Source organism: Capricornis sumatraensis, chromosome 22, assembly GCF_032405125.1.
Source record: "Capricornis sumatraensis isolate serow.1 chromosome 22, serow.2, whole genome shotgun sequence".
NCBI lineage: Eukaryota > Metazoa > Chordata > Mammalia > Artiodactyla > Bovidae > Capricornis > Capricornis sumatraensis.
The window spans coordinates 8719472-8745076 of NC_091090.1; the positions used below are offsets into that span (position 1 = coordinate 8719472).

General features: G+C 43.1%; 1 protein-coding gene across 9 annotated transcripts in view; it reads left to right on the top strand.

The window, feature by feature from the left end:
* Positions 1 to 25605, top strand: part of DST (dystonin) — a 522626-nt gene that overhangs the window by 480581 nt on the left and 16440 nt on the right. For all 9 annotated transcript variants that reach the window (XM_068960483.1, XM_068960482.1, XM_068960484.1 and 6 more), the window contains 13 exons: positions 2524 to 2721; positions 3053 to 3181; positions 5786 to 5956; positions 6763 to 6918; positions 7106 to 7312; positions 10277 to 10396; positions 12467 to 12636; positions 14082 to 14241; positions 16651 to 16845; positions 17293 to 17421; positions 22382 to 22525; positions 23206 to 23394; positions 24736 to 24865. In XM_068960483.1, the coding sequence (XP_068816584.1) occupies positions 2524 to 2721; positions 3053 to 3181; positions 5786 to 5956; positions 6763 to 6918; positions 7106 to 7312; positions 10277 to 10396; positions 12467 to 12636; positions 14082 to 14241; positions 16651 to 16845; positions 17293 to 17421; positions 22382 to 22525; positions 23206 to 23394; positions 24736 to 24865 (2098 nt within the window). The remainder of the gene's footprint in view (positions 1 to 2523; positions 2722 to 3052; positions 3182 to 5785; positions 5957 to 6762; positions 6919 to 7105; positions 7313 to 10276; positions 10397 to 12466; positions 12637 to 14081; positions 14242 to 16650; positions 16846 to 17292; positions 17422 to 22381; positions 22526 to 23205; positions 23395 to 24735; positions 24866 to 25605) is intronic.

Genomic DNA, 25605 nt, shown 5'->3' on the forward strand with positions numbered 1-25605 from the left:
ATCCTTGTGTTCTTTCTCTTACTTTTCACTGGCTTCTTGTGTCTCTCTGTCTTTTTTCTTTCCAAGTTAGCTTTTTAAAAGTGTTTGTTATGTTGAGGAGAGTTTTTACATGTCCTGTGCTTGATTGGAAGCTTATAAATGGAACATGTTTGTCTTGAGATATATGCAGAAGAGTTTCATATTTTTGTCATCTTTGTGACACCGGTTAATAATTCCTAGTGGAAAATTCCGTCCATCTTAGTCAAGTCATGAGGTTTAATGAATAAAAGTTATGCCCTGTAGAGTTGATCCTGACATTCAGCAGGCTCTCATAGAACTTTTAACATTCACATTATGTGGTATCTTATCCTGCATGTTCTCTTTGATTATCATATGGAAACATTTGATTATTTTACATATTAACACCATTTTAAAATAATAGGTTTCTAGCACTTTAAGATCATGATATACAGTTTTTGATTATTCTTGCCTAATTCCTTTTCCTTCATGTGTTTCCCTACAGTAATTGTTCCCTAGTGTAAATTTGTCTTCTGTTTTTACCCCGTTCTATCTATGTTTACCATCATTACCCACCCATGTCCGATTAAGCAGTTAGAACTAACTTCACATCATCAATATTTGTCCTCATTTAACCTCTATATTATACCTTTGCAGTCAGTGGCTCTGCATGTAGACAGAATGTTTCTTCTCACGATGTGAGTTTATAGCATTTACTTTGTCACAAACTTAGCCATTATCCTAAAACTCACATACATCAGTGACAGGAACATTGTAGAAGGTGGTAGAGATGGGAACATGAGGCACCCTGGCCCAGTTATTTTGCAGGGATGAGTTAGGAACCTTTAGTTTCCTTTAGTTAGGGATGTTTTCTCCTTGCATTGTTAAAAATTTTGTTAATTTTATTGGCGTGTCATTGATTTACAATGTGGTGTATAATTTCGCCGTATAGCAAAGTGACTCAGTTATAAATATGTATGTGTCTATCCCTTTCATGTCTTTTCCATTGGTTTGTCACAGAATAGTGAATATCGCTCCCTGCACTGTACCGTAGCACCTTGTTGTTGATCCGTCCTCCATACACTAGTTTGTGTCTGCTAATCCCAGACTCCCAATCCTTCCTTTCCCCCTCTCCTTCCGTTTCTAAAGGTCACAGTTCAAGGATTCAGAATTGCCAGCAGTTTTGGGAGAAAAGGACGGAATATTCTCCTCTCTGTCCTGCTTTGTGCTCTGGTTCCTAGGCTGTGGCTTACATAGCGGGACTCTGAACACTTATAAGAATGACTTTTATAGAATTATCATTTGCTTTTACTATGAAAATATTGAGCTCTTACCTTTTGAAAGTGTTTCCTACTGTTACCATATCAAAGTACCTGCTGCTTATAAAGATCACTCCTTACTCAGCTGACTGTATAGCTTTCGAAAAACCCTCCCTCACCAGATGCCCCAGAACCTGAGTAAATGGAGTCAGAGGAACAGTCATCACAGGTGGTTCATGCCCTTGGCTGAAATCCTCCTGGTCTGGGGTTCCCAGGGTGGGACATCCCACCCAGGATAACACACGGTGCTCCTTTTCTTTGCAACACACATCTGAGTGTAGAGAAGGATTGTCACAGACTTTTGCTAACAATAGAGGAAGATTTCTTCTGGTTTCCAAAAACATAGCATAGTCTTCAAGAAAGGAAGCTATTCCTGAGGTGTTATTTGTTCTTTAAAATTCTTTTCAGAATTCTTCTAAAATTCTTTTAGCCTTGCAGTTGCTTTCTGCACTTACCACTCTTGTCCATGTTAATGCAGCTAAGTATCATTAATCTGTCCTTACATTCCCACCAGATAATAGAGTAGCAAGGTTTTATGCACTGGGGTCTGTCATGGGCATTTTATGTGTGTATTTTCTAGTAAGAGAACAACTGAATGGAATGCTGGGCTCATGCATTCTCAGTAGATGGTGAAATCTCTTTCCCTTTAATAGTAGAGCCTCCTGGGGTTCCTTTCAACTTAAGAGTTAATTCTGGCACCCTTAAAACCTGAGATGATAAAATAATATTCTGTGATCATCATTTGTTTACTTTTTAAGAGTACTAACTGTAAGACATGGGAATATATTCATTTTATATTCAAATATATATCAGTACATTAATATATGTTTGAAATTGTTTACCCAAGACATGAAAATTAAGTTCAAGTAGAATGAGCTTGAATCAAATGAATATTTTTAAGTCTTTTAACTATAATCTCTAGATAATGTCATCAGTTGCAAAGCTATTCTAATGGGAAGCACTAGCAGTGTTCCCAGCATAATCATTTCAGGGGATGTTGGTAGATTGAAGATAATACTTATCAAAGCTGCAAAGCTAAGGGGAAAGAAATCCACCATTTTAAAAAGTTCACAGTATTAAAATTCTGTGTATATGATGTTTTAATTTCAAAAGGTTTCCTAACCAGGAAATAAAACAATTGCGTTAGAAGCGATAATAGTATATTACAAACTAGCAAACATAGTAAGTGTTATTGGAATATTTTCAGGTGCTCCAAAATGATGTATTAGCTCATCAATCCACTGTGGAAGCCGTGAATAAAGCAGGAAATGACCTAATTGAATCAAGTGCAGGAGAAGAAGCGAGCAGCCTTCAGAACAAGCTGGAGGTTTTGAATCAACGCTGGCAAAATGTTTTGGAAAAAACAGAACAGAGGAAGCAGCAGCTGGATGCTGCCTTGCGCCAGGTGAATAAGGGACTAAATCCTGAAACTTCCCGTAATCTTCTAGATCAAGATGGCATGGCCTTCTTGGATTGGTTTTCAGACCCCTGTTTAGTTTTTATACCTTGGGGAGAGGGGTGAAAATAAGTGGGATAAAGGTGCAGAGCTGAAGAAGACGCAGCTTTGTAGCTCTTAGCCTGGTGGTCTGATCTCCTGACGAGGAAGGGCAGGTGGTCCAGAGGTCCCTGCCGTTGTTCAGAATGCATGGCAAGGCTTAGCAGGCTGCTTAAGCTTCGTTTTTGGCTTCAAAGTGACCATATTTGGCACCTGTCTTGCACCTCTCTTCTCACTCCAGGCCAAAGGGTTCCATGGTGAAATTGAGGATCTGCAGCAGTGGTTGACCGACACCGAGCGGCATCTGTTAGCATCCAAGCCTCTGGGAGGTTTACCAGAAACAGCCAGGGAGCAGCTCAATGCCCACTTGGTAACTCTGTTGTTTCCTCCAGCTCTGGCCTCAGACTAAGAAATTGACCATTTTGTATAGGCCTTGGTGGTAAATAAACCGTAGGTGAAGGTTTAAAGACTATCCAGTTCTGTAGCAGAAATGTCAGTGGTTGACACACTGTTGATTGAACGTTGATTGAATTTTTAAAGTCAGAATCTCTGTTTTAAAGTGTAGTGTGTCAATACATGAAAAAGAGGATTTAGAAGCCTAGGCATTTTTTTTAGAAGCAAATCTTCCCCCCCAAAAAGGATAAACTTTTATGGATAGTAATAGGGTAAATTTTAAACTGTGGTTCCTTGAGTGAAAAGAAAAATCCCAAAAGGGATCAGAATGACCTGAAAAAGTATTGCTCATGCTCACTGAGTCTCAGAGAAGGCTGATGTGTTCTTGTCCTGTGAAGACAGAGCGACTTACTTGCTCCTTTTAACGTTGGTGGGGCTGTGCCTTCAACCTCACACCCGCCAGCTTTGGACAAGAGGACACTTGTTTTTCACTGTCTGCCCCTGAGCAGTGCCTCTTACCTGTGGGCTGTTCCCACTCAGACTCTGTAGCCCTGTCTCTCTTAAGGATAAGGAAGAAAAATAATGGAACTCGAGATTCTGACTTTCTATCATGGCAGTATGGGAAAATTTGACTGTCTCTGATCTATTGACGTTGCCTATTCATTTCCCATCATAATTCTACTCCAAAAGTTGTAAGAGAAAGCAGTGTGTTGCAGGTGTTGGAAACGAACCCTCTAATTTTTATATTTATGAATTTGCATCGGAAATCTTTTTTAATATTCTAATGCTTACAGTTAGCATCTTAAGAAATTAAAGCAGAAGTACTTAAGGGTTTGGCAAAAGGAATGGTCCATTGTATGTGAAAGTCTGTCCTCTTTAGTAATTCTCATGTTACTGTAAAATCCTACTAATAAAGCTGCACTTATTGCGGATAATTTTGCATTTGATGATGTGGAGAGGAAGTGCCATCCTGTAGGTTTTGTGAAGAAATACAGCAGAGGTAACATTTGTTACACAGTAGCTGTGAGCAGTTAAAATGAATCCTGTTAGTCCAGTAGAGGATTTTCTAGAGTCTGTTTTCCTTGTTTTAGAAAATTATTATGTATGTGGTTTTGTCGTTAATATGTTGGGTTTTGGGTGCCACAAGGGACTCATTTGTTCACTGAAAAAGTAATTGACTAACTTGGGAGTGCTTGTCTTTTCCACAAATCTGTCCGTCTTCCAGTTATCTCCTTACTTCCCAAGAAGTACCTGCATAGCTGTTACAGTCCAACAAGTATAAGTTTAATGAATTCTTGAGCAAACATGCTTGAGATGATTGTCTAATAACAGCTATTTTTTAAATGTTAATTTAGAAGAATGTAAAGAAAAGGTTGGAAAGCAAAGGACTTATCTTTAGAATATTTAAAAAAAAATCACATATCATCATGTCTGGTTTGGGTAGGATATTTAAAATGAATTTGCTGATATAATTTGCTAGATTATAGAATTCCATGGTTTAAGGAATTCTAAAGAGTTACTGATTTTCCTAATACTGTTTCAGTCATGTTCTTTTGAGTTTGTTCTCTTACACATGAAGGAAACTAGAAAACTTGTGCTGTTACTATTTCCTGAGATTCAGCAATATTTAGAAGCTTTGCTTTGATTAGATGATATTGTAAATATGTTTAGAGGGGGATTTTTGTAAATATGTTTAGAGAGGAACTTTTTAAGGTTTAAGAAATTACAAAGTTTTGAGGCAATAAAGTTCTAAAATTAGTAGTAACTGTTGCACATCCTTACGAATATACTAAAACACTGACTTCTAGACTTTAAAAAGTGATTTTTATGGACTGTATCTCAGTTTTTAGGATTATAAAATTGAAAGTGTTAGATAGTATATAATTTTTCAGTGAGAGCTATGGTTTGACTTACATTAAATCAAATCAATGGAATAGAACTGGTCTTACTTTTTACATGAATGTTACTATTGCTTCATTGATCTTCAGTTCTGAATCCATTTAAGGAGTTTTTTTTTTTTCTCTGTAGAAGATACACACTGCATTCTAGTTGAAAACTGTTAAAATGTGATACGAGAGAGGAATATTATATCCACAGGGCCACAAGTCTGGCTTCTGTGATTTCAAAGTCTGAATCACCGCCTTTTGTCTTACTGTACTGGGTCTTTCCTTCTATCCACTGTAAGTCTTCTGAGCATAGAATTAGGTTATACAAAAGATACCATAGTTGTCTCACGTCCCAGGGAGAGACTTAGAGAACCCATTGTACAGAGAGGAAATTGAGGCTCTCTGAGGTTACGTTACTCGCCCAGGGTCACAGAGCTGATTGGTTACTGCACTCTGTGACCTTCTGCAGTAGCTTTTAAAACATCGACATACGTGCGACAGAGTGATAACAGTGGCACCATTTCTAGGGTTTCTTGGTAGAAACGGTATGACTGCAGGTTTCGGTGTTCTTTCAATATAGCAGAAACTTCGAGTGTCAGGGTTATTTGTGAGCTGGATGGATTGATAATGTGGAAAAAGAACTCAGGTTTTGTTCTCTTAAAAGTGATGTAATTTGGGGGAATATCTCCATTTAGGAAATCTGTGCTGCCTTTGATGTTAAAGAAGAAACATACAAGAATCTGATGCAGAAAGGCCAGCAGATGCTTGCAAGATGCCCCAAATCAGCAGAGACAAATATTGACCAAGACATAAATAACTTGAAAGAAAAGTGGGAATCGGTGGAAACGAAGCTCAATGAAAGGAAAGTATGTGCCTTGATGAATACTGTGGAATGAATGTCTCCATTTCATTGCATGAGACTGACCTTATCTTTGAGTAAAATGTCAGTGCAACTTTTAATGACTCGTGTTTAAATATTCTTCATATGCGTTTGGACATTAATGGGTTCTGAAAATAGTATTCTGTCTTAACATAGGAGAGCAGAGTTGAAGGAACCTATTCAGACGCAGATAGAGAAAGGTATATCATAGATGAAGTGTTACTAGATATGGTTTACAACAGCCTGTGAACCACTCTGAGTGGTTAAATAATTTTAATCACACTTATTAAGCCAAAGGCAGGCTGTGTGTAGGTTTGGGGTGGGGGGAGGGAGACCAAGAAAATGAAATGAATTGTATATATAAAAATAAGCACTTACGCAATGAAAATCTTTGAGAGGGAATTAAAAATATTAATCATCTAAAAATGGTAGGCTTGGAATAGTAGATCATGTGCCTTCACCAACGGAGCATAACGTATATATATTTCATAGTATTTTGATCCCCAAAATGAATCGTATGCATGTCAAATTTTCCTTTTCTAGTTCTGTTTTGTAATTATGCTCTGTTGCTGATTGTTCCCAAGCCATAATTTTAGTGTATATAAATTCTTTTTTACCTGCACTGCGATGCTTCTCACTCTACTTGAAGGGACTTGGTTAGCCAGCATTCAAAACCTGTCTGGGAGAGATGCAGAAATACAGCGTGGATGGAAAGGGGATCTGTCAGAGTGTGGTCACACTGGGGGAGAGCGCCTTGAATACCACAGAATGCTCACTGATCCGTCTTTGCAGGTTAAACTGGAAGAGGCTCTCACCTTGGCCATGGAGTTCCACAACTCCCTCCAGGACTTCATCAACTGGCTCACCCAGGCAGAGCAGACCCTCAACATGGCTTCCCGGCCCAGCCTGATCTTGGACACTGTCTTGTTTCAAATCGATGAACACAAGGTAAGCTGCAGCCCTGATGTACGGCACTCACCTTTCAGACGTTTTTAGACATCAGGCTGTTTTAATGGGAAAAGCATACTTTTGGTGGTTTGACTACTGTCTTTTGTCCTTTGAGACCAGCTCCTCATCCCAGAAGCATTTCAAGATCCATTTTTCCTTACCATGCTTTTTTTTTTTTTTTGGAAAGGTCTTTGCCAATGAAGTCAATTCTCACCGAGAACAGATCATAGAGCTGGACAAAACTGGAACCCACCTGAAATATTTCAGTCAGAAGCAAGATGTCGTTCTCATTAAGAATCTGCTTATCAGTGTACAGAGTCGCTGGGAGAAAGTGGTCCAGCGCTTAGTGGAGAGAGGAAGATCTTTGGATGAAGCAAGGAAGAGGGCCAAGCAGGTAAACCTCTGTAAAGATCCTCTGAACTCGGCAGTGACTCGGTTAGGTTATTAAATATATGTTATGTTATTAAAGTCCTTTTATGGCAGACTGTGCCTTGTGTAGCTGTCGTGGCCTGGGGCCAAGGTGTTTATTTCCTGCAAGGAGCGTGGCCTGAGTCTGGAGGATGACTTCACTTTCTGAGCTGGCAGCAGCCCCAAGCCCTGGGGATCAGCCTTGGAGGGACTGATCTTAGCTTGATCTCACTGATGGACCCTTATCATCAGGGCTTGAAAAGACCCTCCATAGTTCTGTTGTTGGTTCTCTTTGCTTTCTTTGTCCTTCCAGCCTCCATTCGCATATTCAGAGTGAGGCAGTCTATTACACTGCTATGGCTGTGTAGCTCCAAAACCAGGCTTTCTCCCCACAGGCCCCCGCGCAGCTTTCTGAAGGCGTGCTCTGGGTCTGAGCTGCTCCCAGGGTCCTCTTCTCCTCTCTCAGTTCGTGCACTTGTTGGCAAGCCTTCCTTTGCTCTCTGGTTGGATACCGCTCCATCCGACTTTGAAATGAACTGTTTGAATCTTGGGGCGGGGGGAGCTGGTTTTTTAATCTAAAGAATCTCACAAGGAGCTTTTCTTCCTTCCTTCATCTGTCATTAATACTCTTTTCTAGACTGAATGCTGAAAAGTACAGTGATACATTTCTCTACTCCAGGGAAGAAGGAAGATGCACCCCCCCCCCCCCCCGACTTGGCATATAGCTTTGATTTTTAGCTAGGAACTTCTTGGAATAACATCTTTATCATGACTCTTTCTAACCCATTCATTTGCATTTGTCTGGCATTGGTGTTGGGCTTGGTTATTTGGGGAGCGAGGTTCAGTTGGGCAGTGCAGTAGATGACCTGGGAGTCCAGTGTTGGAGCGTTTCAAGCAGTCAGCATGACATGTTTAAAGGCTTGAGAAATGACAAATTGCACTGTGATAGGATTACAGGCCGCGTGTCTCATTTTGAGTGGGAAGTGTGGTGTGTTCCATGTTATAAGTGCGTCTCTGGAATGGAATCAGCCTGGATGTTTTTGTAGGACAGCACTCAGGCCAGACCTGCCGTGTCTCCTCCCGCCTGTGCAGCTCCGTCGGCTGCACTGGAGGCAGTCTGAGTTAGGAACGTCTGATCACCAAAGCCTTTTGGATATCAGTTGCCGATCGGCCACTGTCTTCCACCTTTCTCTATTGAGTCCATCTTATTTTCTCAATTTGTTCAGTTAAACATGTAAGGATACTGTTCTCCATGCAGAGGGATGTTGTTTCTTCTATTTGAGTGACTTCAAAACAGTTTTGAGAGCAGAACCAGCCTCAGAACGTGTGCGTTTATGTCCTCGTACTTACTGCTCAGTTGTTACAGGCTGTGCTCTCTGCAGATGGCCCGGCACCATCGTCAGCTGTTTATTTATTTATTCTGATATCTCAGGTTTGGCTCAGATCTTGGCTGCAGTTCTCTGACTTGGGCAATCTGTGTGGCTGTTCTGGCCTCTCTGTTTTCATTGCTGAGTTGATTACCCCTGGGGGAGGGGCCTGGGGAGAGGTCTCTAACGAGACGGTCTCCACTGGACCTTTGCCGCCTTGCCATTTTCTGCTCTCGCTGTGCTTGTTGTCAGAAGTCTTTTTGTTATTTCACTGTTCATGTTCTTTGATAGAAAGCAGACTTTATTTTGATTGCTCAAGTTTTTGCTATGTTTCTGTTTCCTTGAGTTCCTTAGAAGAAATAATTTGTAACCAATTTCCCAGTTTGGTATCCAGAAACAGTACCAGCTGAAATCACATATTGGATTGGCCAAAAAGTCCATTCGAGTTTTTCCATACCATCGCACGGAAAAACCCAAACGAACTTTTTGGCCAACTCAGTGTATATAGCACCAGAATAGTTCAAGGTTGAAGACAGAGAGAATTGTGTTTTGCTAGAACTCAGGTACGGTGGGCACTCTTAGATATAAAACCAACATGGGAGGCTCAGGCATTGATGGGAGGGTTCAGAGAGCAACAAGAAAGACATGGGAGGCTCAGGCATTGATGGGAGGGTTCAGAGAGCAACAAGAAAGACATTGAACTGTCTTTGCATTAAATAGGAATGTAATGGCCCCTTTTTGTTAAAAATGAATGTACAAACTTTATCCTTTTTGTACCTCTCTCTTATCATAGGAATTAAACACCTGAGAAGTAAACCCAGATCTGTCAGGAGACAACAGCAGACGCTTGCATTATTATTGTTTTTTATTGTTTTATTGAAGTGTAGTTGATTTACAATGTTGTGGTTAATTTCTGCTGTGCAGCATTGTGACTCAGTTATACAAATATATATTCTTTTTCATTATGGATTATCACAGGATATTGAACAGAGTTCCCTGTGCTGTGCAGCAGAACCTTATTGTTTATCCATCCCATACGTAATAGTTTGCATCCGCTAATCCCAGACTCGCCAATTCTTCCCTTCCTCGCCCTCCCCCTGAGCAGCCACAAGTCTGTTCTCTGTCTGTGAATCTGTTTTGTTCTGTAGAATGTTCGTTTATGTCATATTGTAGATTCCAATCAGAACAGCATTCAGAAAGCCAAATGAAAAAAAAAAAAGCAATATGAGAGACCTGTGGGATAACATAAAGCATGCCGGTCTATGCTTATGTTAGTTATTAAGCAAAAGAAGGGGTGGGCGTTCTGCCTGATCTCCCTGCCTGCCCCAGGCCCTACTTCTGTTTCTGTTAAAGCTGACTTTGTTTGAATGAGTTGTAACAAAGTGGCCGTGGGGCGTGACCACAGAAGCATTAATGAGGTTTTGCAATCTGCTGATGAAAATATTCCTTCCTCTTCTTCTTCAGGAAAAACTTTGAATGAATAATTTCTTACGTTTCTATAACTATTAGTTTTTGTTTAAAAATGTATTCGATTTCAGAAGTGAGTGTGCCCGACTGGACAAAGGTGTGAATTTCTTTTACAGTTCCACGACGCTTGGAGCAAGCTTATGGAGTGGCTGGAAGAGTCAGAAAAGTCTCTGGATTCTGAACTGGAAATCGCCAACGACCCAGACAAAATCAAAACGCAGCTGGCACAGCATAAGGTGGGTGGGCAGCTAACGAAAGCACATTGTGTCATTGTAAGTCTCAAGGTCACTTTGAAATTCTTATCTGATTGTGTGTTTATTCATCACAAGAGAAGAAAGCCTGTCCAATGTGGACTCATACTAAATTTAAAACCACTTGCCCTTCATGTTGGTCAAAGGGCCGTAGCATCTTTACTCTCCAAGAATCATTCCATTATGATTCCAGGATTAACTGTTAAAAGAAAACACACAAGATTAAAACCAGACTTTTTCACTATCTGAAATAATACATGGAGGATTTCCAGAGGTTGAACCTTGGTACCTCAGTTTATCACAACTGCCTTGTCTTGTCATTTCTCTCATAGCCATGCAGAAGATAATTGTGTACTGAAAAGAATGTAGGTTTTGCTATATAGATTGCTTTCAACAGTGCAGTGGGGAAAATTGGTTGCCTCATCCTAAATTGGTATTATTGTACATGTGTGTGAAATTTCACCCTTGTCTTCAAAGAGACATGGTCACCGGCTTCCTTGTACAGACAAGAAGATACGGAAACACTGTTTTTTGTATTTTCTAAAATATATATTCCAATCACATGCCATTCAAAGACCACTTCCCCATTCTCCCCAGCACTTTTTACTTTGGGTCTTTCTATATATAACTGTTTGTAACGTGATCATCAGCCCTCAGGGTGAGGATGTGTGTTGAAGGAGCTTGTTCCTTCAATGGGTTTGTAATTTTAGGTTTTACATGTAAATCATTGCTTGGAACATGATAATTTTTTAAAGGCTGTAAGGAATTGGTTGATGTAAGTTTTATCATCATCATGAAGTTCTAGCCATCATGTTTATCCAGGCTGGTGGCTCCATCCATGGGTGTTACTGACTACAGGGGTCGGGATGCTGGGATCACGGGGGCCCTTTTTTAGGCTGGATGAGGGGTCGCGAGTGGCTTGTCCTGCTGGCCCCTCTGCATCTTCCCAAGAGCTGCCCCTCCAGCACTGGCAGCCCAGAGACAGGGACCAGCACCCTCCCTGCCCTTCTCAGAGGAGACCACCTGATATGAACGTAAGCATAGACGTAGGATTATGAACTCTGTTGAAAGCATGTTGCATATTTAACGTAGGAAGTCCTGGGCATACAAATGTGTGCAGAACTCTATTAGATTCTCTTTCCTAGTCTGACCTGTGATCGTCACCCTTCCTCTGAGATAAGGATACGAGATACATTAAGCCAGTTTTAAAAGAAGTCTTTTCTCTTTATCATTTGGGTATGTTTAAAAACTTTGACTCTGTCCTATATTCAGCTATAACATTTGTTATGTATCTGCTGTGTGAAGAGATAAACACACATGTCAATACCATGGTTCTAAAGCTAGCGTTCTATTGTGAATAACAGAAAACAAACTACAAAAATAGATAGTGGAATGAGTATGTGTGTGTGTGTGCTAAGCTGCTTCCGTGTCTGACTCTGTGTGACCCCATGGACTGTAGTCTGCCAGGCCCCTTTGTCCATGGGATTCTCCAGGCATGAATACTGGGATGGGCTGCCATTCCCTTCTCCAGGGGATCTTCCTGACTCAGGGATAGAAGCTGGGTCTCCTACGTTGCCTGCACTGGCGGGCAGGTTCTTTACCACTGGTGCCACCTGGGAAACTTATTGCCAAAAACAGTCATTCTCGACTTTAAGTCGTAATTGCCCAGAGTATTAGCTACCTTTTCCTGTCCAAACTGTCTTGGGTCTCTCGAAAGGTTATTAGCAATTCCATTTTATCATCACTGTTTATATTGTTTGCAGTTTATATCTACATGCAGTTTATACATTCAGGATTGGTTTTGCTTGGAAACTGTTCTTGTGTTAACGGTAGGCGCTCTGAAAGACACTTGGATTCTGCGAAAAGTTAATCCTTCCGTTTGAAAGTGTAAAGGCTCTGCTCTCCCCGGGCGTGTTCCCATGTGTGCACACTGCAGCACCTGACTCAATGATGGCCCGTGTCTCCGCTTATTTATTGGGGATTTTCACTGTCTCTTACCTATTTGTGGATTGGTCCCGAGTAGACACACACACTGTTTTCTTGTTGAACACATAGGAGTTTCAGAAATCCCTCGGAGCCAAGCATTCTGTGTACGACACCACCAATAGGACCGGGCGTTCCCTGAAGGAGAAGACCACCCTGGCTGACGACAACCTGAAGCTGGACGACATGCTGAGTGAGCTCCGGGACAAGTGGGACACCATCTGCGGGAAGTCGGTGGAGAGGTGAGACGCGCCCGACAGCGGCCGCTCCCCGTGCTGGACCCTGGCAGGCTCCAGTCCTAGTGCCTTGCAGGGAGGGCTGGGGCCCCTGAGTACATGCCTCCTGTGCCTGGAAAGCACCTGCTCACCCTGGAGGCTTTGCTGTCCATTACTGTTTGTCTCTAAGTGCTCAGTTCATTCAAAACGACCTCCCCCTCTGAGCCTCCCACCATCCCTTCCGTGGGACCGGCCCCCAGGTCTGCCATCGTCCTCCTCATGCTCATCCCCACATCCCAGCAGACCTGTGTCCTTAGAGCCGAAGTGGGCTCTTGGGGCCTCCGTGCCCATAGCCTTAGGGGCCAGCTCTCGGGTGTAGACCAGGACACGGGCTCCTCACTGTGCTCAGCAGCGTCCTCCCAGCCTGGCCCCACCGCCCCTTCCTGTCTCCTGCCTCCTCCTCCTCACATATCAGCCAGAAAAACCCAAAACTTCAAGTAAGTTTTAAGTACCTGAGAAAGTAAAATAGCAGTAGCAGAGTTTGTGCACGCACGTGTGCTGGGTCGCTTACTCGTGTCCGACTCTGTGCGACCCCGTGGACTGCAGCCCAGCAGGCTCCTCTGTCCATGGATTCTCCAGGCACCAGTACCGGCGTGGGCTGCCATCTCCTCCTCTCGGGGATCTTCCCGAGCCAGGGATCACTTCTGTGCCTCTTGTGTCTCCTGCATTGGCAGGCAGGTTCACGTTGCTTATAAACGCTTTCAGCTTTCTCGTCCATAGTTAGTCTAATTGGTTTTGTCAGTGTCAAGATTAAACAGCATATTATATATTTCACTCTAAGGAGCTTCATCATGTTTTTTATGGTTAGTTTTTTTAAAAAAATCTTTAAAATCGTCTCCAGTCTCAGAAGGTTACAACTTTTTGCAATGTCCTCTAAGTGATTTCACAGCAGTTTATAAGGCATTCTTGCAGAGACAGAAAGTCCCAGCAATGAACAGGCACGTGAGTGGCAGGCGTTAGCAGTGGGGACACGGTGATCACAGAGCCAGCCTGAGGGGCTTTGGGGTGATAGACTGTGTCCTGATTGCGATGATGTTACGTGAATACAGACATGTTAAAATCCATGGAACTGTACCCCTGCAGACTCAAACATACTGCGTGACTCCTGAAAATATACATTTTTTAATGGAAAAGGCATATTTTTATGACAAAAGCAAAGGGTCCGTGATTTCCAGAGGTGATGATGAGGGACATTTCCTGGAATAGATGCCATGTATTTAAGGGATAAAAAAGAAAATTTGAGAGAAACTTTGTTATTTTCTAGGAAAGCAGAGAAACCACAGTGAATCCTAATAATGCTCCTTTTCCCTTGAGGTCTGCCCAGCCTTCACAGATGGATTTTAGATGTTCCGTTCTTAGAGGGTGGCTTTTTTGTTGCCCAGATTGATTTTTTTTTCCGTTTTTCCCGCCAGACAAAACAAATTGGAGGAAGCCCTCTTATTCTCTGGGCAATTCACAGACGCCCTGCAGGCCCTCATTGACTGGCTCTACAGGGTCGAGCCCCAGCTGGCTGAGGACCAGCCTGTCCACGGAGACATCGATCTGGTGATGAATCTGATCGATAATCACAAGGTATGATTATCTGGGACATGTTATTTTACCTCGTCTGATTATTCTGAATATAGAGGGAACTGTAATTATTTCATTGAGCCTTTTAAGATCTAGAGACTGTGTGTCATGCTGCGTCATAGTCTTTGATATTGAAATATGTATGCCTTTGAGCAGAATCAGGAAGTCCACTTTAGAAGCTGTGCAGGAAAATTGCTTTAGTATCAGTGAAATACTTTGGTTTTACATTTCCACATCTGAAACCTTGCTAGAATTTGGGAAGTGATTTCATTGTCTGCCACTCTAAAAAGTATTTTAAGAATGTTTTATTATCTTTTGTTAATGCATTTAAGTAATTGTGTGATGCAATTTAAAATCACGCACGTGATGGCCTGGAGCTATGTCGTTGCTGAAATACTACGTTTGTGACATGAGCTGCATCACAGATCGGCCTCTCTGTTTTCAGAAACCGTGTTAGCCTTGCCCCTGGACCTGTAGCAGTTTATGAGACAACCGCGTGAGCCATCAGGGATTTGATTACTACTTTAAGAAAACTGGTTTCCTTGCAGTCTCCTGATAGCTATGCTAAACTGTTGTAGAAGTCAGAGGTGATATTTGAGACTCCCACTGATACTGAGTGTGAGGTCTTCAGTTAGGATCAAATGCTATTAAAACTTAAAGAATCTTGAAAACAACCTGAGGCCTGGTACTCTTGTGGGGCTGTTAGGCTCACGCACAGTTATAACACTCCACTTGAATTCATATAGAAGTCTCTATAATTTTGCAGTTCAGAAACTTTATTTAATTTTAAATGTTCTCTTTACACCTTCCTGGTTATGCTATTTTGATCTTACCTGTTAGTTTTAAAATAACTGGTGTTTTGCATATTTATTTGCCTTTTTCTCATTCCATGATCACATTATATTCATAGAAGGGAATTTGTTGGGTTTGAACATGAGCAGGAATTAAGAGAATAGATGAAGAGCATCAATCAGGTCTACTAACATGTTAAAAGCTTTAAATTGTGTTGCTTTGCCTATACTGAGACAAATGTTTTGTGGGTGATTAATGCAGTCTTTCTCATCCCCTGGCACTCATTCAGAGAGTAATGAATAATGTAATGTTACTTTGTACATAAATGCCGTTTTTATAAGCTCACTGTCTAAATATTTACTCCCCTAGGCACTTGCCAGGTTTTTTCTATACTAAAGGTCAACAAGAATGAATTAATCATTCAGCATTAGTAATACAATTGAAAGGCCCAATAAGAAGTTAACGTATGCAGAGTGCATTGAAAGGTCTACTCAGAACCGTTGGACCACTCCTATCACAAATGGAAGCATCAGAGCCTGTACCTTGGATCTGTGTGTGTGTGTGTGTGTGTGTTTATCTACGGGTACACCTCATTTAACACTGTCAGTGTGAAGTCAGCAAAGAACTCATCACACTGTTTTTGGATTATTTTCAACGGGCTCGCTTTTGGGAATGATCCAAGTATCAGACGAGAAACTCATGGATAGAGTCAAAAGGATAAAATGTGCTTGATAGTGTTCGTTTGTGATGACTTTTTAGAAAAATAAGTTGATTTTAGTTTATAAAGGAAGTTGGTTATTTGAAAGGTCTGGTTGCAGACAGACAGACTCTTAGGGTCAGAAACGGGTTCATTCTGTGGCCAAAGAAGTCATTTTAACCCCTGGCAAATCAGAGCTCACCAGACCTAGGCGAGAAAGAAGAATAAAAAGCTTTTCCTTCAAGGTGACAGATGAGGGGTCGAGCTTCTAAAACCTGTCCTCACGAGTTAGTGCCCAGGGTGCTGTGAAAGATGCGACAGAGGATTGTTAGAGGGAAAAAGGCCGCGTGCCAGCCCCTGCAGGGCTCCCCGCCCTCCTCCTCGAGTCAGTCTCCCGGGGCGCGTTTGCTGGTGGAGAGCAGTCTGGTGGCCAGCACAGGGTGCCGGAGTCCACAGCAGCTGGAACACCCTTACAAAGAATCACAGAGACAGTCTGGCGCATTTTGTTTTCTGGACTTTTTTTTTTTTTTTGCCTCACCACGGAATCTTAGTTCCCCAACCAGGGATCGAACCCTTGCCCCTGCAGTGGAAGCCCAAAGTCTTAGCCACTGGACTGCCAGGGAAGGCCTGAATTTGATGCATTGATGCATGAGATTGAAATAAAGAGGGTGGCCACCAGTATTTAAGTCCAACCTATCATTTAAGAAGGAACATTCACTCAGGAAGGCATTACAAGGTTGATCAAATTGACAGGAGTGGTGTGACTTGTCTTATTTTCTGAAATTCTGCAGAAGACCCGAGTCGTTAAAGCGTAGGTGCTGGAGAGCCACGTATGATGCTAGGTGCACGTGCCTGTTTCGTATAGTATGCATCCCTCTTTGGGCTTGGCAATTCAAAGTTTGTTTTAACAAATTTGCTCCCAGGTCTTCCAGAAGGAGCTGGGGAAGAGGACCAGCAGTGTGCAGGCGCTGAAGCGCTCGGCCCGGGAGCTCATAGAGGGCAGCCAGGACGACTCCTCCTGGGTCAGGGTCCAGGTGCAGGAGCTGAGTACACGCTGGGAGACCGTGTGTGCCCTGTCCATCTCCAAGCAGAGCCGCCTCGAGGCTGCCCTGCGCCAGGTAAAGGCCTGCGCTCGCACCGCCAGCGGTGCCCCTCTTATCTAGGCTGGGTTATTCAAGGGAGGAAGTTCTTAGAGCATCCTTCCATGCCTTCTCCCACCTACCATCTCCTCTCTGAAGAATTTCAGTGACTCACAGAGTGAGGTTTTCTAATCTTTCCACAAACTGCTGGTGGAACCCTTTTTCAGCAAAAACGTTAAGATGGGCTGCTGTTCCCTGCAAATCAGATGGTTAAAATGGTGAACTGTTCTTCCTTATAGGCATTTCCAACAGATTTTCCTACATTTGTAAAATTCAGCACCATGTGTCTTTCTCTTTTTCCTGGGAATCATGGATATAATGAATCAGTTTAAGACTTGGTTTTTTTTTTTTTTTTTCATGGAGAGGAAGACAGTGCTACTAACAAACGTATTTGCGAATCTCTTTCGGGCACACGTGCACCCTTAGGCGGAGGAGTTTCACTCGGTGGTCCACGCCCTCCTGGAGTGGCTGGCGGAAGCCGAGCAGACGCTTCGTTTCCATGGGGTTCTCCCAGACGATGAGGATGCTCTCCGGACTCTCATCGACCAGCATAAAGTGAGTTACATGCATGCTCAGTGAAAAATAAGTGTGAAAGCCAAACAAAATAGAGAAAGTGAATTCATGATTGCAAATACCAGCTGCGTGAGTATCTTCCTTTCTGAGAACTGGTATAAGATCTGGTACGTTTTTAGAATTTATCTGCATCTTCCATCCTTTCCTAGGTATTTCCACATGCACCCACCCACATGGATGTGTGGCTGTCTTTATTATGCCTTCTTCATAGAAGGTGGATCTTTTAAGACTAGTTACTCAAAGGGGACCCTCCTACACCGTTGGTGGGAGTGTGAGTTGGTGCAGCCACTATGGAGAACAGTGTGGAGGTACCTCATAAAACTGAACACAGAGCCACCATATGATCCAGGAAGCCTCCTCCTGGGCATATGTCCAGATAAAACTGTAATTCAAAACGACACATGCACCCCTATGTTCATAGCAGCACTGTCCACAATAGCCAAGGTGTGGAAGCAGCCCAAATGTCCACTGACAAACGAATGGGTGAAGACGATGTGGTACATGAATATATATATACAGTGGAGTGTTACGCAGCCACGAAGAAGAAGGAAATAACACCATTATGCAGGAACATGGGTGGACCTAGGAATGCTCATACTAAATGAAGTCAGACAGAGAAAGACAAATATCATATGATACCACTTATTTGTGGAATCTAGAATATGATGCAAGTGAACTTACCTGCAAAACAGTCTCATGGGCATAGAGAACAGGCTTCTGGTTTCCGTGGAAAGCAGGGGGCTGGGGAGAGGTGGGTTGGACGTTTATAGGATGGATGAACCACAGGGTCCTGTTGTACAGCACAGGGAAGTATATTCAGTATCCTGGGATAATCCATAATGGAACAGAATATAGAAATATGTATCTGTATAGCTGAGTCACTTTGTTGTACAGCAGAAATTAACACAATATTGTAAATCAAGTATACTTCACTATAAAAAATAAATTAAAAAATAAAGCTAGTCACTCCTGTTTTTCTGTCTCCAGGAAGCACATTTTTTCTAGGGAGCTATTTGGCTCCTGAGCAAAACTGGTCAATTTTGATGCACTTAGATACACATTTGAAAGATGAAATGTCCTTACTGAGCCGTATAACATTTATAAAATTATGCCATTAGGATTATAAATTAATAATTTTTACCTTTGTAAGCAAGACAAGTAGTTTAATAACTGGTCTTGGAATTTTATTTTTAAGCCTCTGCAATTCTGTTCTTAATCAAGAGCTACTTTAAATTCTTTTGCAAAGTAACTTATATTGCAAATTATAGATTAAAATGGTTTATGTAAGTAGACATACTATTAAATAATTAACCAAATAAAATTCTGACCAGAGTTTTCAGGTCAAGATTTTTCCTGTGGTAATACATAGGACTTGCAAAACCCTTGTGAGAGTGGTCCAGAGAGCTCTTCAACAGATAATTTTTTAACCTTTGATTCTAAAAATGAGGAATTTGCAGTGCTGATAGTGTTATATTGTTCCCCCTGGGATATAGTGTTCATTAATTGTCTTGAAATTAAGTATCTTAAGGGTTTTTTCTATGTTTAAATTACAGTACAATTGATTTACAGTGTTGTATTAATTTTACATATAAATGTGTACATTGTATAATTTACATATACACACACACACACACACATACGTACAGTCTTGTTTATATTCTTTTGCATTACGGGTCATCCCAGGATACTGAATATAATTCCCGGTGCTACACGATAGGACCTTGCTGTTTCCTGTCCTATGTATAGAAGCCTACCTCGCTGACCTCAGCTTCCCACTCCGTCCCTCGCCCAGCCCCCTCCCTCTTGGCACCCGCAAGTGTGCTGTGTGTCTGTGAGTTTGTTTCTGTTTCATAAGTAAGCTCTTTTGTGTCACAGCTGAGGTTCCCCATGTTAGTGGCATCGTGTGGTACTGGTCTTTCTCTGACTTCTCTTAGTATGATCGTCTCTGGGTGCATCCATGTCACTGCAGAGGGTTCGATCTCACTCTTTGTCTGTCTGAGTGATGTTCCATTGAATATGTGTGCCACGTCCTCTGTTCCCCCGTCTGTTGATGGACAGCATCTGTTGGTGGACATCGAGGTGGCTTCCTTGTCTTGGTTATTGTGCATATGCTGCTGTGAACACAGGGGTGCATGGATCTTTGTGAATTAGAGTTTGGTGTGGGTATATTCCCAAGTGTAGGATTGCTGGATCATATGGTAATTCTATTTTTAGTTTCTGAAGAACTTCCATCCTGTTCACGATAGTGGCTACCAACTGGATTCCCACCAACAGTGTAGGAAGGTTCCCTTTTCCCCTCACTCTCCAGCATTTGTCATTTGTAGACTTTTTAGTGATGGCCATTCTAACCAGTGTGAGGTGGTACCTCATTGTAGTTTTGATTTGCATTTCTCTCATAATTAGTGATGTTGGGCATCTTTTCATGTGCCTGTTGCCTATTTCAATGTATTGATACTGTTAGTGTCAGCATTTCCTGCGAATTGTAAAGGATCTTTTTAATAACCATTGAGTAACCTTGTGTTTGTTGGAAACACATCATTAATTCCAGTGTAGACTGGATGACATCATGTGTGGTGACTTCTTATTTTCATCACTGTACTCACTGTCTCAGTGATGGTTTGCCTACCCTGTAGCAATGAAATATTGCCTCGTTATTTGTAAAAGGGATGTGAGCTTGTATAACCTTATCTGGAGGAAACAAATGCTGCCTTCACTTTTTCAAGTTGAAGCTAGACTATATAAGTAGGAAAATGACATCACGTTTGCTATCCTTTTTTGACTCAGTTCAGTATTTTGAAAATCTGCTTTGTGCTACCATGTGCTGACCGTCAGCTGCATTGGGCTCCGCTGGCGTGCTGGGGTTAGGGTGTCAGAGTGTCTCTCCTGAAGCCCCGGGTTCATACGTGCCCTGCAGAATGACGCCTCCTGTGGTATCACCACCTTCACAGCGGGACCAGGAAGCCATCAGAAACACGGGAGGCAGGCAGCCAGGTTGCGGTAGTGGTTTTAACAACAGATTCCTTTTGAATATTTTTAAATTAGCATACAATTACATGCAGTGTTATAAATGTAATAGTATTTTACAGTAACATTGTTCTTTATTTTCCATTTCCTTTGTTTCCCTTCACACATTCACCAATAGAAGGCAAACAGAATCCTTAACTTCTTGGACTAGAGCCCTCTCGGTAGAATCCAGTTTCTAAATTGGCAAGGTTTCCCACGTGACCACAAGCCACCAAGCAGCGCCCAGACGGGCCTGGAGGAGCCCGGGACGCTGTGTTGGCTGGCACCTGGCCCACACCGTTCCGTGGGGCCTGGTTTGCAGTGTGGGAGTGGTTAAACGTGCACGATTGGGTCAGCTCCCCTCTGGAAAGGCACAGCTGCTCTTAACCTCTGCTTTTCTCTCTTCCTAGTAAAGTTCGCTTTCTTTCACTTTTAAGCGAAAATTAAAATATTTTTAAAGTAGATCCTGATATTTGAAAAGTGGGTCATTAAAGTCTGTGAGTCTGTTTCTGTTTTGTAAATAAGTTCATTTGTTTATGGTTACCAAGGGGAAAGGGTGGGTGGAAGGACACATTAGGAGTCTCGGGGTAACATGCGCACACTCCTGTGTATAAAGGAGGTACTCAACAAGGACCCACTGTACAGTCCAGGGAACTCCGCTCAGGACTCTGTAGCGACCTTTATGGGGAAACAATGTGAAAAAGAATGGGTACATGTATATATATAACTGAATCATTTTGCTGTGCACCAGAATCCAATACAGTATTGTCAGTCAGCTGTACCCCAGTGTAAACTGAAAGTTACAGTAGGTCATGTCAGCGGAGTGACTGAACCTGGACTCCCCCAGCATTTATTCAGCCATAGAGACACAGAATTGAAAAGTCACTCTGTTGGTCTTATGCACCTTAACATCCAGTAGCTGTGCATGTAAATGGATTATTTTATCAGAGCAAAATGCCAGCATAGGACGCATCAGACAGCCACTTTGGAGGTTCGAAAGGAAAGGTCACTGCCCGTAATTGGAGATGACCCCCTGGTTGCCGGGCGTGGGTAACACCGGTGCCATCCATCCCCTCCCACTCTTGTCAGGGCAGGAATTGTTCTTGGTGTGGGGTCCAGGTAGATCAGAGGGGTCAGTGGGTGTTTGAAATTCAGTGCAGGGTTCCGGAGGCATGTCACATTTTTTAGGGCCAAGATTCTCATCTTTCAGCCCCACTTTCTGAGTTCTGTGATACATGAATCTATGGGTACAGTTCTGATGGCCAAAAGTAAAGCATGTGAGATACTTGTAAGCAGATTGGTTTGACTGCCTCCAGACCTGTTGAGGTTTGGGCATCCTGCCGAAGCTGAGGATGGCTGTCTTTCCTGGACTTTGAGATGGGTGCTTCTCCCAGAGCCCAGCCCTGTCAGACCGCTTGCTCCAGCCTCTCGGGCCTGCTTCCTGCCTGGGTGCTGGGGTTTCTCTCCTGCAGCCCAGACCTTCCCAGTTCCCGGCCAGCCCACTCTCTTCCTTGGCACTTTTTGGATACGCATTCCTGTCATTCCTGGCACAGTGAATGCTGCTTTAAACACTAACCTCCTTGTCTTGTTTGCTAGAACATTTTATTTTTTTTTAATCCATATTGTTTCTGTCTCTGGTTTAGGCCCAGTCCCAATTCTCCTCTCTATGACTGTAATAATTATATTCAAATTTAGGAACGTGTTTTTTTGTATCATGTGTTTGTAAAGCATGAGATAGTATCCTGCAGTTGGATTTTGAGAGTGGGTTAGAAGATGCTTTTTCCAATTTCTGTGCCTCCCCTCTCAGTTCCTCATCAGTGAACGATTTCCAGCTGTGAATAAATCCATTTAAGTTCTTGCTTGCTGGTTTAGCTCTGTGAGTCCAGTGGGCACTGCCTGAGTTTTGGTTTCAGCCTGCGCACCTTTGTTTCTGCTGCAGGAGTTCATGAAGAGACTGGAGGAGAAGCGTGCCGCCCTCAACAAAGCCACCAGCATGGGGGACTCCATCCTGGCCATCTGCCACCCCGACTCCATCACCACCATTAAGCACTGGATAACCATCATCCGGGCCAGATTTGAGGAGGTGAGTGCGCCGCAGGCCGTGTGTAGGGCAGCAGGAGCTGTGAGAGTCAGGGTGAGGGGCTCTGCACACTTGGGCAGTTGATGATGCCTTTAAGGCTGTGGGAACCTGGAGGCTTGCATTCTTTATGAGACCATTCCTCTGGGTATTACCTGTCTCTGCCACCCACTTTTCTTGAAGAAGTTACAGGCATTCTGCAGCTATGTCCCTGAAACATGAAAAGGCAAATACTTGGTTCACTGTAGAACTTTCTGTCCAATTCTACTTCATAGCTGCAGAATAGGTTTTTCAGAGCCATCTATGCTTATGGAAAGAATTGCACATGCAAGTGAATTAGTTTTGTATTTAAGATCTTAGCTATTTTTATTTCCACCTTGTGCTCCGTGGAGTTAGCACGCATGATCCTTCAGGGGATGTCAGTTCAAACTTAAATTGGAAGGCGAAGGGAAGCCTGGGTGATTGATGGCCATCATCCCTTCTGAGGGTGACCAAATGTTGTAAAGGGTTCCCGTATCCTCCACCAGCTGGGTCTCGGGACCATTGATGGAATCTTGAAAGACTAGAAGAGTTACGGGTCTAGCCCAGGGTGATCCTGATACATGTTTCAATTTTGTGTACTTAACACCCATGAAATCGTGCCCTAAGATGGAAGGGAGTGGGAGCAAGGTCTGTTTGTCCATCAGGTGCTGGCCTGGGCTAAGCAGCACCAGCAGAGATTGGCCAGCGCCCTGGCTGGGCTCATCGCAAAGCAGGAGCTGCTGGAAGCCCTGCTGGCCTGGCTGCAGTGGGCTGAAACCACGCTGAGCGACAGGGACAAGGAGGTCATCCCCCAGGAGATTGAAGAGGTGAAAGCCCTCATCGCGGAGCACCAGGTAACAGACGTCCCCCCAGCCCGCCTCCTCGGGCCTTCTCAGAGGAAGGCCGTGTGCTTATTTCACTTCCTCAGCCCCTCCCTGCTGGGTCTGGCTCCACCCCGGCCCTGGAGCTCCTCTCACTTTGCTGGGGTCTCCCACCCTTTGCGGACGCTCCTTCCTCTTGGCCCCATCAGGGTGCCCCCCTCAGATGGGCTCTCCCTACCAGCCACCCCCTGTTCCCTTAGCGCGCAGCTCTCCCTGCGTTTCGTCCCCAGGCCCGCCCCTCCCCTCGTGCACCCCCATAGCCGCCTCCCCTCTCTCGCTCACTGGTCCACGTTTGCACCGTCTACTGTCTGCTCTCAGCATCTCACAGGAAGCCCGCCAGTCCTTCAGACACATCTCATCTCAGTGGGAACATACGGTCTCACTCAAAAAAGTTCCAGGTTAAGGTTCGGAAATGATGGGCATCGCACTCACCTACTGTTTGCTCATTCATTTCCTTAATATGCATTTATGAAGATCACTGAGTGTCAGATTACTTGGCTAAGCAATTAACAGCGCAATTGTATTTTAACAGAAGTGTAAGATTTCAGTGCCTGTGCGGCCCTGAAGCATCTCTGGCATCTGCAGTGTTAAAAGTGATCAGTGTTCTGCAGGGTGATGGACATTCTGAAAACGTGCTTCTTCGCTTTTCTCACTTTCGTCTGCTTCCTCCTTTTCCCATCATTTTTACCAGGCTCTACCTTTGCCACAGGTTTCGTATACAGGGACACATGGTCAGTCATGATCGTAAGTCCAAGGAAATGAGACAAATGGCAAGTTAGTCAGACCTTTTAAATATAAACTTGAGCCTGGAGGGCCCTCACTGGTACAGCCCATTTATTAATAGGGATATTTGAGATGTTTCCACATTTAATGTGAATGCTTTCTGTCACTGTATATCAAAGACATCTTAAACATTTCAGATATGTAGGTGAGATGTGTCCCTAGACAGCCCAGCTGACTCGTTGCTGAGCAAACAGATACTCACTTTGAGATTCTTCAGGGAGAGCCTGGACGCTTGGTCCTGGCCGGTCACAGACAGGTTTTGTTCCTCATACTGCTGCTCCCAGGGTGTCTTCAGACGAAAACAAATTGCTTTTGGAACACTGTACTTACTACCTATAACACCTTGTAGTCTTTAGAAGTAAGTAAATGCTGTATTATGGTGGTTAGATTTTTTCCCCCTATATAAAACATGCTATTTTGTTCTTTTTCCAGAAATTGTAGTGTGGTCTTTTTATCCTCTTTTGAATTCATTTCTAAAGATAGCGTTCACTGATGAACTTGTATTTCGCTGGTATCACTGCTTTCTTTCAGACCTTCATGGAGGAAATGACCAGAAAGCAGCCTGACGTGGACAAAGTCACCAAGACCTACAAGAGGAGGGCAGCAGACCCTTCCTCCTTGCAGTCCCACATCCCTGTCTTGGATAAGGGGCGAGCAGGACGTAAGCGCAGCCGTTTCTTTAAAACAAGGATGGTTATACAAGAAAGTTAACTTCCTTTTATTTTGAGTTATGGCTTGACATTGGGACTTCCCTGGTGGCTCAGATGGTAAAGCGTCTGCCTACAATGCGGGAGACCCGGGTTCAGTCCCTGGGTCGGGAACATCTCCTGGAGTAGGAAATGGCACCCCACTCCAGTACTCTTGCCTGGAAAATCCCACGGACAGAGAAGCCTGGTAGTTTACAGTCCATGGGGTCACAGAGAGTCGGACACAACTGAGCGACTTCACTTTCCTCTCACTTGGACATTTTGGAGGCACAGGTGATTCTACACGAGCTCTCAGTAACAAAAAGTTTTCTTGAAAGAAAACATGGGCTACGTATTATTTATCTTAAAATAAATAATATTTATTATTTTAAAACTTATTTTAAGCCACTTATTTTAAAATAAAGAAAAAGGTAAATCTAGGTTTCTGTGTGTAACCTTATTTGATCTTTAAGATTAGCCAGAAGAAATTAAAAAGATTTGCAACAAGAACAGAAACCATCACCTCCTTTGAAATGACTCATTCTGCTTCTAGTATGTAAATAACCTTCAAGTGGAATGGAACAGGAATGACCGTGACCTAACTATTCACTAGTAACCAGTAATCTGATTGATTTTGCTCATGGCCATATGACTTCAGGCTCTACTTACTGACTTCCCAGCCTGTCTTGACCCAACAAAATGACATTAAATTCAG